The sequence below is a fragment of the Pangasianodon hypophthalmus genome, chromosome 12, assembly GCF_027358585.1.
Source record: "Pangasianodon hypophthalmus isolate fPanHyp1 chromosome 12, fPanHyp1.pri, whole genome shotgun sequence".
Taxonomy (NCBI): Eukaryota; Metazoa; Chordata; class Actinopteri; order Siluriformes; family Pangasiidae; genus Pangasianodon; species Pangasianodon hypophthalmus.
This window is the reverse complement of record NC_069721.1, coordinates 11,379,554-11,395,894: the sequence shown is the minus strand read 5'-3', so window position 1 is coordinate 11,395,894 and position 16,341 is coordinate 11,379,554. Positions and strand designations below refer to the sequence as shown.

The 16,341-nt window shown below is 36.8% G+C and overlaps 2 protein-coding genes across 6 annotated transcripts; both read right to left on the bottom strand.

The window, feature by feature from the left end:
* Positions 1-26: 26 nt before the first annotated feature.
* Positions 27-8,762, bottom strand: stx4 (syntaxin 4). 3 transcript variants are annotated; one of them, XM_034309518.2, is made up of 11 exons: positions 8,525-8,762; positions 7,360-7,467; positions 6,922-7,021; positions 6,683-6,757; positions 6,520-6,590; positions 6,315-6,423; positions 5,102-5,175; positions 4,376-4,513; positions 1,963-2,073; positions 1,767-1,869; positions 27-910 (listed from the first exon to the last, which is right to left on the bottom strand). In XM_034309518.2, exons 1-10 carry the CDS (start codon positions 8,552-8,554, stop codon positions 1,792-1,794), a joined length of 894 nt encoding a protein of 297 aa, XP_034165409.1. In that variant the 5' UTR covers positions 8,555-8,762; the 3' UTR covers positions 27-910; positions 1,767-1,791. The 3 variants fall into 3 exon arrangements, with proteins under 3 accessions (XP_034165409.1, XP_034165410.1, XP_034165408.1); XM_034309519.2 differs by having other exon boundaries at positions 27-454; XM_034309517.2 differs by having other exon boundaries at positions 27-1,869.
* A 1,213-nt stretch (positions 8,763-9,975) lies between these two features.
* On the bottom strand, positions 9,976-16,274 carry si:dkey-220f10.4 (tubby protein homolog). 3 transcript variants are annotated; one of them, XM_026915492.3, is made up of 13 exons: positions 16,070-16,274; positions 14,368-14,558; positions 13,896-14,052; positions 13,376-13,609; positions 13,200-13,289; positions 12,974-13,111; positions 12,644-12,813; positions 12,381-12,539; positions 11,838-11,950; positions 11,646-11,760; positions 11,379-11,477; positions 10,388-10,559; positions 9,976-10,246 (listed from the first exon to the last, which is right to left on the bottom strand). In XM_026915492.3, the coding sequence occupies exons 2-13, from the start codon at positions 14,407-14,409 to the stop codon at positions 10,113-10,115; spliced, it is 1,623 nt and encodes a 540-aa protein (XP_026771293.1). In that variant the 5' UTR covers positions 14,410-14,558; positions 16,070-16,274; the 3' UTR covers positions 9,976-10,112. The 3 variants fall into 3 exon arrangements, with proteins under 3 accessions (XP_026771293.1, XP_034164953.1, XP_026771292.1); XM_034309062.2 differs by having other exon boundaries at positions 12,644-12,816; positions 12,974-13,108; XM_026915491.3 differs by having other exon boundaries at positions 12,644-12,816; positions 16,070-16,272.
* Between the last annotated feature and the right edge of the window lie 67 nt (positions 16,275-16,341).

The following is a 16,341-nucleotide window of genomic DNA, read 5'->3' as shown; positions in this document are numbered from 1 at the left end:
CATCACTAGAATTAGTCAGAGAACAGTTTAGTATAAGATGCATTTTATTTTAAAACAACAGTTCTGTATTAAAATTACAGGTAGTTCAGTACAAAATGACACCACATCATGCACCAAAATACTGCAGTACTCTGATATTACCTGCCACTAAATTCATACAGATCGAAATTAATTAGGCCTCAATTAATAAGGCAAAGGCACTAGAAAGTTACTGAGTGTACATAACAAATGCTTCAAAAGCAGATCTACATGGTCTATTTGAGACAAGGCCCAAATAAATAACACAGCACATTTTTTTAGTGTGTTACTTAATTAATGAACAATTTCTACTGCCTAGCTTCCACGGTAGAGGGCAGCTCACACTACAGAACTACATGAAGAGCTGTGATTAGGTAAAGAGTACATATATCTTATGACATGAAAATGACAGTAATTAATATTTCAGGAGCAGATACTGTAAAATAAAAGCAAAGACGTAAAAGATTAGTTTGTGTATATACAGACGTAACATAAGCTTTAGAAATTTCTTCTCTGACATAGTGTCAAAATGAACACAATACTAACAAATAATATTTTCAACAGAAAGATAAAAACAAAGCTCATATATCTTACAGTGATTCTGAGGTTCTTCTGTATGCTTTATATATTAAAACTCTGTTTTATCATTTGGGGTTTCCTGAGAAGAGTTATTTCTATGTCAGTGTTATTTAAAAAAAAAAAACTGTTTATGTGATCCTTATTCATCATATTGCAGAACAGTTTCGAAACGAGTGTTCATCTCTATGCCAAAAGGCCATTAATCGTTAACTTGGAAGAGCTGAAGAGACCGTGGCTAGTGAAAAACAGGTTTGTGTCATCTACACATAATTTGTTAAAATGCAAAGCATAGGAGACCAGCAGAAGGAGGACACTGGGGGAAGAGGGGGAAATAATACAAATTATTAACAACAATAATAATATTTAAGAATACTTCACTGTACAAGTAACACATCAGTCTTTTTAAATCTGAGCTGCTCAGGTCTGACAAATATATGAAAAATGGGATTTTTTGGACTGATATGTTAAACAGTACTCTCCACCACCATCATCTAAGGGAATATGTTTAAGGGAATATGTTTTAGAACAGTGGTCTTTCATCCTTTAGGGTTGTGGTGGCTCAAAATTTTATGAGACACTTTAAATAAGACACTATATTTATAAGACACTTTAAATTGTTTTCCCCTGTATGTACACTATATGGCCAAAAATATGTGGTCACCTGACCATCACACCCATATGTGAACATCCCATTCCAAACCCATGGGAATTAATAGAGTTGTTCCCCCTTTGCTGCTATCACATCCTTTACTCTTCCAGGAAGGCTTTCCACTAGATCTTGGAATTTGGATCCAGAAATGGATTCTCCAATCTCTGTTCAAACCGTAAAAAATGACTGCAGAAATCAAGGATGTTAAGAATGTTTGAGCCGTTGTATAGATACTGGTTACAGAAAGGGTCACCTAATTTCAGAGATACATTTCAGAACGCTGCAAAGGGAGAAATATGTGGGTCCAATTAAAAAAAGTTAATCTATAAATAAGATTTTTAATGCTAAAAAAAAAAAAAAACAAATGCTACATGAAATGCAGCAGATATAAGCCAATCAAGCTGAAATGTCAGTAAAGTTGGAATTAGGAGATGCGTGAGCCATTGTGTATGTTTTTGAGAGAATGTGAATTAAAGTTTCATTTAATGATATCTTGCTCTATCTGGTGAAGTGTACAAACCTCCTTTAATAGTACTGGACTCATCTCAGCTCAAACTAACAGCCAGGGCAATGATTATTATCAAAAGTAAAATTAAAATGCACACTGCAATCCAGATTTTTTTCTGAAAAAAGAACAAAAACACAATCAAATCACCACAATGATTTTAGATAATTTTAAATGTACATAGGCATCAATGTTGGTTTATATTACCAACCTTTCTGGCCTTGTTTTGTGATACAACAGCTGCCTTTGTGTCTTCAACAGCCTTCACTACATAGTTAGAAGAGTTAACTATGTTGTTCTCTATACGATTAACCATTTCCCCCTGAAAGAAAATATTTCATTAACAGAATATCAATATACCAAGCACTCATCTGGACTGGGGGCTCAATAGTGTCCCCTTTGACATTTTTCTTATTTATAAACATCGAGTTTCACCAGCATGCACCAAAATTGAAAGGCACATATAGGTCTCTTTAAGACAGACATACCATAATGTCCATTAACACTGGAAGTCAGCCATTTTGGACTTTGTGCATTTTGAGAAGTACCAAACCTTTAAATACTCTTCCTAATGGATTCATCAGATTCAACTGTTCAGATTAATCAGATTCAGATGTGCATTATACTGAATTGCAAAGGAATTTTTAATATCTCAAATGTTGTTGACATGGCAAGGTGATGAATTGACAGATCACACAGTGCAAACAGGAAGTGTGGCTTAGTTCTGCTATAGATGGTGCAATGTGATTCAAACCTCACATGTATGTTCATTGATGGGACAGAATCACATGCACATGCCAGAAGTGATGCACTGTCATAGCACCACCAACTGCCAACAGGAAGTCAGACTATAAACCAAACTTTTAACACAACCCCCAAAGGGTTCATCAGATTTAGTCATCATGATGTGATAACATCTCTGACACTAAACTGAGAATAAAATGTTGGTACTTCCAACAGTATTGCCATGGTGATGTGATAAATTAATGTGATGAGGCTCAAACAGGAAGTGTAGCATAATTCCACTGTACCTCATTCAATGTGGCACAAACTTCACGTGTGTTAAAAAGGGGAATAGTCAAATATATACTGATCAGCCATAACATTATGACCACCTGCCTAATATTGTGTTGGTCCCCCTTTTGCTGCCAAAACAGCCCTGACCCGTTGAGGCATGGACTCCACTAGAACCCTGAAGGTGTGCTGTGGTATCTGGTACAAAGATGTTAGCAGCAGATCCTTTAAGTCCTGCAAGTTGCGAGGTGGGACCTCCATGGATCGGACTTGATGGCCAGCACACCCCACAGATGTTCAATTGGCTTGAGATCTGGGGAATTTGGAGGCCAAGTCAACACCTTGAACTCTGTCATGTTCCTCGAACCATTCCTGAACAATTTTTACAGTGTGGCAGGGCGCATTATCCTGCTGAAAGAGGCCACTTCCATTAGGGAATACCGTTGCCATGAAGGGGTGTACCTGGTCTGCAACAATGTTTAGGTAGGTGGTATGTGTCAAAATAGCATACACATGAATGCCAGGACCCAAAGTTTCCCAGCAGAACATTGCCCAGAGCATCACACTGCCTCCACCAGCTTGTGTTCTTCTCATAGTGCATGTTGGTGCCATCTCTTCCCCAGGTAAATGATGCACACGCACCCGGCCTTCCACATGATGTAAAAGAAAATGTGATTTATCGGACCAGGCCATCTTCTTCCATTGCTCCGTGGTCCAGTTCTGATGCTCACCTGTCCATTGTAGGCATTTTTGGCGGTGGTCAGAGGTCAGCATGGGCACTCTGACAGGTCTGTGGCTACACAGCCCCCATACGCAGCAAGCTGCGATGCACTGTGTGTTCTGACACCTTTCTATCATAGCCAGCTTTAACTTTTCAGTAATTTGTGCTACAATAGCTCTTCTGTGGGATCAGACCAGACAGACTAGCCTTCACTAGCCTTGGGTGCCCATGACCCTGTCGCTAGTTCACCGGTTGTCCTTCCTTGGACCACTTTTGGTAGGTACTAACCACTGCATACCGGGAACACCCCACAAGGCCTGACGTTTTAAAGATGCTCTGACCCAGTCATCTAGCCATCACAATTTGGCCCTTGTCAAAGTCTCTCTAATCCCTACGCTTGCCCATTTTTTCCTGTTTCCAACACATCAACTTCGAGAAACGACTGGTCACTTGCTGCCTAATATATCTCAACCCTTGACAGGTGCTATTGTAATGAGATAATCAATATTATTCACTTCACCTGTCAGTGGTCATAATGTTATGGCTGATTGGTGTACATGCCATTAATAAAGGCTCAACAGTGCCCCTGGGGCATTTTTTTTCCCCCATTACGGACATCCAGTTTCAGTTACATGAACCAATTTCGGTAGGTATGGATCTTCTTATCACAGATAACTTCTTATCACAATCACATCTCAGCACAACAGGAAGTTGGATTTTGTGCGTTTTAAAAGATAGCAAACTTTTAAAATGCTCCATCTACAAGGTTCATCAGATTCAAAGCAAGTTTGGTTAGCATAACAAAGGAATTTTAAAAATATTAAACAATGTTACCATTGTTTAATTGAAATGTTACCATTTTCCCCATCGTGCTTGTTCTCAAACTCACCTGTGCCTCCACTTCCATGGCAAGATACTGAAACATTTCATGAAGATCTCTGATGCTTTTCTCCAGTTTAAGAATCTCATCATGCCGTGACTCAATCTCATTTAGTGCCTGCCTGGTGGCTTGGGCATCTATTAAGATCTGTATAAAAATCAGAACATCAGTGTAAGCACAACGATATATGGCCAATTCCTTCACTACAACATGATTATCATGTCCATTCTTCAGGGGGAGGACCCTAGACATATTGGATCATGCTTTTTTGACATGCGACACATGATAGCAGAAAAACAACAAAATCTACTTTCACTAATGTCATGGTTGCATATGATGAGAACACTTACATCTACTATAATATCAATTCTATAATATGAGACACAACATCAATTCTATAATATGAGAGGCTTCAAAAGCAGAAGTGTCTTTCATTACGCAAATTATCTTACCAAATCCACTTTGATTCCTCAGAAAGCAAGAAAGAGCACTTGGATAGAAACATTTGATATGAAACATGTAATATGATAGAACTGGAAAGAATTGATCACTTAATTGATATTCTTGAAGACCCCACCAATTACCCTTCACGGTTCAATCACAGTTCATGCACAGTATGCAATATCAACACATTCAATCATTACAACAAATCTAATGAGGAAGAAACAGAAGATCAATAACAAATCAATACTACAATCTTCAGCTAATGTAAATAGAAAAATGCTAATAACTCACATTTTGTGTGAACACATCTGTCTGTCCACTCTCTAGCATTGACTCCAACTGTTCATCAGTCACATTAGAGCCAGCTATAATGGAAAGGGGAAGCACATCAAAATCTTCTTGTCATTTTGTTTTCTATAAAAGGGAACCAAACTTATAACCAAACTCATAAAGGCTGCTGCTTTCTTCCAACATGTGCACTATAAACAACAATTTCTTACTAAAGATATGGTGATCAATATAACTTCATTTCTGTGTGAGACACTTTTTTGAGCTGTAACATTTTGACATGTCTTCTCAAAAACTTAGGATACGTTAAATTTATCCATTTTTCGTAAGTTTGGATAGATGATAGCTGATTACTTACTTACTCACTTGATGTTATTATGGACAAAATCCAAATCCTCCAAGCAAAGGTCAACTCTTCAGCTACTTACATGGCTCAAGCTAAGGACCAGTGTACTAAGCCCACAGACTGCTGTTAACATCATGATCCCTAATGAACCATATCTGGAAACATACACTCATTGAGCACTTTATTAGGAAGACCTGTAATCCTACACATTCATGCAATTCTCTAACCAGCCAACCATGTGGCAGCAATGCAATGCATAAAATCACGCAGATACGGGCCAGCAGCTTCAGGTAATTTTAACATCAACCATCAGAATAGGGGGAAAAAAAGTGTGTAGTCATTTGAAAATCACTGAAAAAATGTTCAGTGATTTTGACCATAGCATGATTGTTAGTGCCACACGGGCTGGCTTGAGTATAACTGCTCATCTCCTGGGGTTGTCACATACAACAGTCTCTAGACTTTACTCAGAATGGTGCAACAAAGAAAAAACATCCAGTGAGTGGCAGTTCACAGCATGAAAGTGCACCTGAAAAATCTGCAGGAATTGCGTGATGCAATCATGTCAACATGGGCCAGAATCTCAAAGTAATCTTGTGGAATCCATGCCATGAAGAATTGAGGCTGTTTTGAGAGTAAAGGGAGGCCATGCCCAATATTAGTATAGTGCTCCTAATAAAGTGCTCAGTGAGTGTATGTCTCTCCATTCCTAGCCTTTACTGCAATCCACCAAGAGCTAAATTTTCTAATCTTCTGACATTAGAACATTTTCAAATGTAAAACCCAAATTTACATATACACAAACCACTGTTCTGTTTTGATTATTACTCAAGCATGTTTCTTAATGAAAGGCAAGAAGAAGATACTCACTGATTTTGAGTTGCCTTTGTATCCTCTCTACATTTCTATCTCTGTACTGAGCCTGAATTGTGTTACAGTAACCCATCAACTCAATGAAGTCTCGGGAGAGGACAGCATGCTGAAAAACAAAGAATATCCGAAAGCAATTCAATAAGAGCCCAGAAAAAGGATGTAGTGACAACATTAAGTACAACATATTCATAAGATAACCAACCTGTGTTCTTTGCATTCTTAAGTTTATTGGAACATATTTCCCATCTTCGTCGGGTTTCTTGATTTCAATATCTACAACAGAATCAGAAAATTTTATTGTTCAGTTGGAATTTATAGTTGCAGAATGTCTTCTACGATGATCAGATTTGATTAATTGTTCTTACTCTTCAGTTTCTTCTGGATTTGGCTAGCTAATACTTTGATCTCATCCCTTATAGTCTGAAGTTCCTTTTTCATACCTGAAAAAAAGGATAACCTTAAAAAAAAATCCAATCACATTTTATAATAATAATAATAATAATAATCAAAGATGGTACAGAATACAGTACTTGAACATGCAGGTAGAAATCTACAAAAAAACAGCCACATATGCTATTATTTTATATATGACTAAGCTACTAACTTTCCTCTGGAAGTGCTACACCTAAAACTGTTTTTTGTTTGTTCTCCAGTTCAGATACTTTCTTCTTAAGAGTTTCAAGCCCCTCTCGAATGTCATGGACCTACAAGAAAAATAATGAAAACCTGAGTATGACATGAAAAAGAGAATAATTAGGAAAACATCCTTGTACATAAAGAGCACTTTCCTACTGACACCTTTGACTAAATTAGAATAAGTATATGTAACACGACCATAAATCAAGTTCTGTTCTAATTTCATTCTGTTTCTGATACAGTGTATATATAAACTGAATCCTTTAGTTATTACTTCTGTTGTGATAAATAAGGGAGCTACACAGCAGTACAAGAGCATGAATCCTGTTACAGTCACAGACACATGTTTTAGAAATTGGAATGAGCTGTTAAAAAAAAAAAAAAAAAAAAAAAAAGACAGTTTTACCTTCCGAAAGAAAGACTCATTCTCTCGGTCCTCCTTCATGGAGGTCCCTGTGCCTGGTTTGATCATGAGTGCTGTGCCTTCATCATCTTCATCCGAGCCATCTGCAGGCTGGAGTGGACAGAGGAAACAAAGTTTATCAACTATTTACACATACATTCGCTGAAGGGAAGGGTAAGGAAGGGAAGGGTAAGGAAGGGAAGGAAAAGTTATTTTTAGCTGCTGATTGGTCACTAACAGTTGAAATTCATATATATAACTTCATATAACTTGTAACTTCACAAGTTCTCTCTCTCTCTCTATACATATATATATTTTTATATATATATATATATATATATATATATATATATATATATATATATATATATATATAGAGAGAGAGAGAGAGAGAGAGAGAGAGAGAGAAAGAGAGAGAGACAGAGAGAACTTATGAAGTTACAATAAAACAGAGACTTTAAGTCTACAGAAAGTGCTTTAGGCTGTATTAACTGCAGACAATAACATTAACTATGAGGAATAACGGTCAGGAATAATGGGAATGAATAACAGTAAGGAATAACAGCTCCATGCCTTCCTTTAAAGCGCAGGACTGCTACTATATACCGCTAGAAGAACAAGTAAACTAGTAACAATTTTGAAGAAATTTTGAAGTCTCCAACAAATAAAACTACACTAAAGTTTAGAGCACTTTTTTCAGGTCTGACACAGGTGTTACATTTCTCTCACTGAATGGCAGCCCATTCAATAACTTGTTAAAAAAAAGTGAGCAAAATAAACTTGGAATTAAGTCACTTTGTGTATTTTGTCAGTAAACTAATAAGCAGCTCTGCATGTGCTAATAGCTACATGTAGCAGCAGCTAAATAGGAAAGGCAGCTAGCGGTCAACTACACTGAGCCTCTGTTTGTCACTACACTATCCTGTTACTTCTGTTAATTACCCAGAAGTATGTAATTTGATAAATATCTACTTATCGGAAATAAGAGCAAAGCATTATATAAGAGTTTTTTATTTTATTTTTTTTATCTGTAAAATTAAGTGCAGGTATTTATCACAAACATACCCAGCTAAGCTGCTACATTCACTGACTAGCTGTATGTCGCTTGCTAACCAGCTAAATTCCTCTATGTGAGTGAAATGATATCTCCGTCCATTAATGAACTTACATTTCCCAGTTCTTTGGTTCGGTCGCGCATTTTTGCTCCGTTTATAACCGCTTTCTGAAGTTCGAGTTACTTCATCTAAATTACCAAACTGTGTGACAGTAACAGGAGAAAAAGGGAGTTTCCATTCAAAGTGGTTCCGAGTCTCTCTGCTTCTTCTGCGGGAGTCGTGCTGCAGCATGCAGTGCACACCACCACCTACTGAGAATACACACCCTCTACAGCCGTGTGCAGTGTGTGCAGTGTGCGCGAATACTTCAAGTAAACACACACTCACTGTCCCACTTTATTAGGATCAACTGTACAGCTGCACATTCATGCAATTATCATAATTAGCATAAAGTCATCCAGATACAGGTCAAGAGCTAATGTTACCTCAGACACTTGTGTTGTTGAGCAGTTCTAGTTCTTACTTACTTGATGTTAGCACCAAGGTTCACCAAAACTGGGCAAGTGAAAAACTGACAAAAATGTTGCGCCATCTTTTTCCTATCTTTAACAGTCTAGTTTTGGTGAGTCTGTGCCCACTATAGCCTCAGATTCCTGTTCTTGGCTGACAAGAGTGAAACCTGACATGGTCTTCTGCTGTTGTAGCTCATCCACCTCAAGGTTTGATGTGCTGTGTGTTCTGAGATGCTTTTCTGCTTACCATGGTTGCAAAGAGTGGTTATTTGAGTTTATTTGAGCCTTCCTGTTAGCTCGAACCAGTCTGGTCATTCTCCTCTGACCTCTCTTATCAACAACATGTTTCCGCCCATAGCACTGCTGCTCACTGGATAGTTTATTTTTTCACCATTCTGTGTAAACTCTAGAGACTGTTGTGCATGAAAATCCCAGATCAGCAGTTTCTGAAATACTCAAACCAGCCTGTGTGACACCAAAAATCATGCCAAAGTCAGAGTCACTGAAATCACTTTTTTCTCCATTCTGATATTTGATCTGAAGCTCTTGACCTGTATCTAAATGATTTTATGCAGTGCACTGCTGCCACATGATTTGATAACTGCATGAATGAGAAGGTCTACAGGTGTTTCTAAAAATGGCCACTGAGTGTATATTAGAAAATTCATAATGATATATATATATATATATATATATATATATATATATATATATATATATGTATATACTGTATATGTATATACTGTATATACTGTAGACAGGTCAAGAGCTTCAGATCAAATATCAGAATGGAGAAAAAAGTGATTTCAGTGACTCTGACTTTGGCATGATTTTTGGTGTCACACAGGCTGGTTTGAGTTTGATAGATATATATATATATATATATATATATATATATATATATATATATATATATATTTCATTTTAATGTAGTTATTTTAATGTTTTACAAATTACTCAGCACAAAATCAAAAAAATACAATAAAAATATAAATAAATAAAAATATAAATAAATAAAAGAATAAAAAGTCCATACAGTATATTATAATATTAATATATTATACGCTGTATTGTAAAGAATACATAAATAACTAAACTTTTACATCAATAAGTAAAGAACTTTGACTATAGGTCAACAGAAGTGGTACCAGCAATTAAAAAAGAACTAATCTAATTTAAAACTGTGTATTTATTCACAAGCAAGTTTGCCATCAAATGAGGACAAAGTGATGGCAAAAGCTTGTAGTGCACACAAGGGAAAGCTGTAGTCCATGGAGAACACATCTTCTGCCACCCTTCCAAACTGCATAACAATGTAGTCCTCTGGATGCAATAAGAGATAAACATCAAATTGTTGTATATTTGTGTACCTTTAACTGTGTGAGCACAGAAACAAACTTTGCATCTTTCCATCATTTCCCCATTTGCAAGGAAATGTCATAATCTGTACTTTAACCAACTCACCATTGTCAGGATGAACAATCTGAAAGTTCTTGACAGATGCCTGTGTAACACGTCCATGGAAGTTGAGCACATAAGACTGCGTCTGCTCATTCCAGGTCGGTGATTTGTTCACAAGGCAAACTAAATTCTCTTTGTTACCATTTTCATAACGAGTGAGAAGAGATTCAAGCTCCTGAAAACATGGATACAGGATTGTGGTTGTGGAAAAGAATCATTTGACGGTACTGCTGTAAAAGTGACTTACACTGCTGATGTTTAAAGAAGCAGAAATGAAATGTTATTTTGCATTTATTCAAAATACGAAACCAGTCATTTTCTGCACTTTGGTGCATTATAAATATTTTATTATTATAAAATGATAAATTGATTTGATTATTATCTTTATATGCTATATATTCTTTACCTAGCCTAAACAACTACACTATACAGCCATACGTTTGTGGACACCTGACCATCACACCCATATGTGCTTTTTGAACATTGGAACATTTCAGATTTAGCCCCCCTTTGCTGTTATAATAACCTCCACTCTCCTGGGAAGGCTTTCCACTAGATTTTTGTGCGTGGCTATGGGGGATTTGTTCATTCAGCCACAAGAGCATTAGTGAGGTCAGGCACTGATGTTGGGTGAGGAGGCCTGGGTTGCAATCGGTGTTCCAATTCATCTCTAAGGTGTTCAGTGGGGTTGAGGGCAGGGCTGTGTGCAGGCCACTCCAGTTCCTCCACTTCAACCTTGGCAAACCATGTCTTCATGGACCTCACTTTGTGTACAGGGGCACTGACATGCTGGAACACGGGGGGGCCTCCTAGTTCCAGTGAAAGGAAACTGTAATGCTACAGCATACAAAGACACCCTATACATTTGTGTGCTTCCAACTTTGTGGCAAAATATAGATGTGCTAGCCAGGTGTCCACAAACCTTTGGCCTTATAGTGTACCTACAAGTAACATATTTGACATTATAAACCTCCTGGATCATTTTAATACTCACAGTTTTTGGACGAATACAGACTCTTTCATCATTCTCCTGCATGCCAGGAATGATCACTGTCATTTTTCTGGGGCCTTTAAAACCCAGCACATTTTTTTCCTGAATTAAAGTGAATATGAGAAGATAATTCAGGAAAAGGTGGCATCAGTAAACAAAACAGTATTTTGCTGCAATATGCAATGCATGATTATGCAAGCTCTATTTTTTAAAAGTTTCAGTTATTTTTGTTAGATTTTTGTCAACATCCTTATAACCATTTCAACATACATAACATATTGCTGCAAGCTCTCGTCGAAGTGATTCGGTCTCCTTTACAAATGGCTTCCTGTCTGGATTCTCTCCATTATCGTATACAGTGAATTTAGTCCCTAAAACATTTGACCTAAAAAGAGAGAAAAGGAATCACTGTAAAAATATTGTTGGCTAAGTGAGATATGATTTATAATGAATAATAATGACCTTAGTTTTCCTATATAGTTGCTTGTATCTCGGGATAAATCAGTAGGATCAATGGAGATCAGATAATTTGAAGTTGTACTCTTCTTACGTTTTCTTCCAGCCATGAGAAAGACCTTATGAATGGAACAAAAGAACAGAGAAAGTAGATGAGAGAACAATATAGAGGGAATAAAAATAAAAGGATCGATCTTAAGTGATAGCTTTATCTGGTTTGTGGTGGATCCGGAGCCTATCCCAGGAAGGTTAGGGACAAGGCAGGAATACACAATGGATGGGACACAAGTCCACTGCGGGGTATCACACACCCATACACTCAGGGGAAATTTAGAGTTGCCAATTCAACCAACCGGCATGATTTTGTGAAATAGGAGGAACCTGGAGAACCTGTAGGCCACCCATGTGGACAACAAGAGAACACTTCCACAGAAGCAGTAACCTGAGCTCAGCATTCACTTTTTCTGGACCCTGGAGCCATGAGGCAGCAATGCTACCCTCTACATCACCACGCCACCCACACAATAAAATGATCCAATATGATCTTACTTTCTTCCCATCCTCTTTCTCCATGTGGAGGTAATATGTAGGATAGATTCCTCTTTCCATTCCTCTCCTGTCTCTGGTGATTCTACACTGAATAGTCACATCTCTTGGCGCAGGACGAAGAGCAAACTGTTCTAGATCCTCTAAAGACACTGGTGAGGACTGGTAAAGACAGAAGGTTTAGGGGAGAAAGATAAAATATTTATACATTATAGAAATATAGAAAATAACAACACACTAACATACAATGCTTGACACTTTCTTACCTTTCCCATGTCTGATGAGTCACTTTCTGAAGAGAACCGTCTATAGTTAGAATTTAATGAAGCAAGATCATAATCATTCTTCATAGGTTTTGGGGGCTTTTTCTGTGTTTTTGGATTTTCCTTCTTATTCTCCTTGACTTCTGTTTCATCTTCAGAGTCATTTAGATGTGCTGCTGTAAAAATACAGTCTCATATAGTATTCTACACTTTACATAAAGGGAAATCTGGCTTCTGTAGGGTAGCAGTAAGGAGAAAGTTTGTAAATGTAAAAGTTGCCTCTGGCCTGGTAGGTTGTGGACAAAAAGTAAAAATTAAAAACTTTAAACTCACAAGCAGATAAAAGTTGTTTTTTCTTTGGTGTAGGAGGCACTGGACTCTTTGACCAGCCTTTTTGTTCATCCTCACTCTCTATTTCAGTTTTGTTTTCCTCCATAATGTTGAACTCCACCACTGAATCAGTCTCAACTGCTAAAAAGGTACAGATGACATCTGGTATGTATTTAATGTTTCTTATACAAAATACAACATAATGAAGTAATAAGTGTGCTGTTAATACTTTGCACTTTCTCTGTCTTGTTCTTTTCCTTTTTCTTCAATGTTTTCTTGTCTTGCTTTTCTTGTCCTTCTCCAGCATCATGCTCAGGCACTTAAATATTATATAAAATGGTTGGAACAAAATTATAAAAACTGCAGTGATAAATTATATGATCACATTATATTTAAAAGACTTACATTTAGCTTGAGTCTTCTTAACAATTTTTTTCGTACTTTTCTTCTCCTCTGATTGATTGGGTGTGTTTGGTATGTGTTTGGGAGTTGTTTGATTATCTGTATCCAGGTCAATTGTCTTAATCATAGGTGGAACCGGTGGCATTGTGTCCTCTGGTATCATTGGAGATGAAACGGTCATTTCATCAAGATTGATCTCTTCAAGCATGTTATCATAGCCCTGCTCTGGCTGAGTGTCTGACAGGAGAAGGTTGGATGACATCAATAGCGTCGCAAACAGGAGTATAATGGTAGACTTATAAATGAATATAAAACTGAACTAAACAGTAAAATGTAGAAATAATAAGACTTCATGTGAGTTCATCAAATGCGAGCTTGAAAGGTTAACACTACAATTTATCACCTCTGGAAGATATATTTTCTGTGCTATACAGTACATATGTTCAAAATGGATCAAATATAAGTAAATGTGAAAGAGAGAAAAAAGTGAGAAAGTATGTATGCATGTGTTTATGTTTGTTACCATTTAAGGAGGTGTTGCTTTGAGACTGACTGATTAACAGAGCTGTGTCTTCAGCTGCAGATTTCTGCCTACGGTTCTTTGGTCGAGCATCATGATTTGCCGTAATCATCTGAATATTAGCTCTTCTTTTTTGCTGCTTCTTCATCAAAAGTGTTCGCTGTTTATATAAACCAGTGTCAGTTATTATTTGAAAATATATCTCACCAATATCTCACTCCTGCAGGACTGAAAACCTTCATTATAATGTATCGATAAAGCATAAGAACATACAAATCAAAACTGCTGAATTCTCTGCAGGTTACATTTAAATATCATACAGTAGTCATCAGATACACTGATAATAGTTACTATTGATTTGATGCTGATATTCCAACAAACTGCATATTAAAATCAGAATAAAATAGAGATTTGTCTGCAGTGAAGTTAAAATGAAGGGTTCCAAATACAAGAAAATTGTCAAAGTCACACTTACCTGTTTGTCAAGCTTCTGTTGCCATATCTCACGGTCCTCCATTTTTATTTGTTGTGAAGATGCTGTTTTGTTTAATCCACAAACATGTAATGGAAGATTCTTACACACTGCTGAGGCACAATATGTGTCAAACCAAGTCAAATACGACGCATGTTTGATTCTCTCCCTTCAGCTCCATCTTACTCCTCCGCCTGTATACAACAAATAGGTAAGAAGATTAGGAGAGATAATGTTCTTACACTCCACATAGCTTGGAGAGTGCAATTACAACTAATAACATCACATGCTATTCAGTTACTTTGTACTAAAGTCTACCTTTTATCTTGTTCTTGGTACAATTGCACATTAAATTTACATAACTGTCCTATAATTTGATTCGTTTCATGTTATTTCACATATAGGAAAACAATCAATGACAGCATGGTGTGATGTGACCCAACACAAAGCAGAGGGCTGTTACCAATACCTCCCCCGCCCCAGGATTTATTATTTTCCTACAACAGTACCCCCTTTAGTCTTTTATTCTGCTTACTGTAATCCACAGCGATTTTCCAACTACTGCAATTTTTTTGATTTATTAAACAACATAGTGTCATTTTTATACCTTTATAGTTACATTTACTGTTGTGGAATATCCTCAAGACAAGTTAGTTCCTGTTATCGCTTTCATGTTATTTTCACAGCAATAAACACTTGTTCTCTCACCAGCCTTTCTTAAAGCTTATAAGGAGAAAATTGAGAAAACACAAAGCATTAAATCCTCTGTCCTGAAGACTTGTCCCATGGCAGAAACCTTTAACTCAAAGCGCTGTCACTGATTGAAAACTTCTTGCATAAATGTAAAATAAACATGTCCTTACAAAAAGCTTTACCAGAGCAATGCTTGTGTTTTTTTGTTGTTAAACAAAATTTTTTTCAATCAATATTCTTAGGCTTAAATTATGTGTGCGTCCATCATAAGAGAACCTGTGAATGATTTGTTACTATAGAAACGATAATGTATTAGAACAAGCAAATTAATATATATACCTGTAATTTACCTTGCAGCTGGCACTATTGTCAGATTCAGGCTGTTATAGAAAATTAATCAACATTAAAAAAATGTATCAAACTTTTTACTTTTTTACAGTGAAGACTTCAGCAGCCTTGTAGCATATTCTGTTTTAATTTGAATTTATTACATATTTATTTAGGATGCATCATGTTTTAATGTATGATCATTATTTTTTATTATTCATTTATCTTTTTTATTTAAAGACAATTATTAGGTAAACAGGCATGAGCAGTGAAGAGCAGCACTAGAACAGTTCAGAGACAATCTACCTGAGCAGGGAGTAAATGAAAAGCAGAGCAGAAAACAAACCACTTCATTATGAAATGTCCAGACAATTATAATAGTTTTTTTTTTTTTCATATAATAAACAACACTTTATTGTTACAGTTAATGTTGTGGAATGTCCCCGAAACCAGTGGGTTCCTGCTGTCACTTTCATTATAACAGTTGGAACAGTTGTTCCCTCTACAGCAACTCTTTTTTCTCACTTTGTTGAAGCTAATAAGAAGAAAAATGCACCGAGAAACCGCAAAGTCCTCAAAGTCCTGAAAGTCCTGACTTTCCCCACAGCAGAAAAGTTAAAGGAACGCTGAAATATTTTACATTATGACACAGCAGTATGACTATGTGGTTATTTAATTCACTTACTTCGAGCCTGTACTGGAAAGTACTAAAGAATACAGCTGTTATCCAATTAAATGTGTAGTGTAGGTTTACACGGAAGAGCCAAAGATACTGGTGTGGAGTAATTTAAATAGTCTGATACACAGTCAGGAAGAAAAAAAAAGAAAGACTAAAGAAGCAGGTCTAAACATGAGTCGTGTGAGGCTGGCTGTCCTTCCTTGGCTACAGTAAACACTTCAGTGTGTGGATGTGGGATAGGGGTTTGTTCTGCTCTCCTCCGGTCCAGCAGGTGGCGC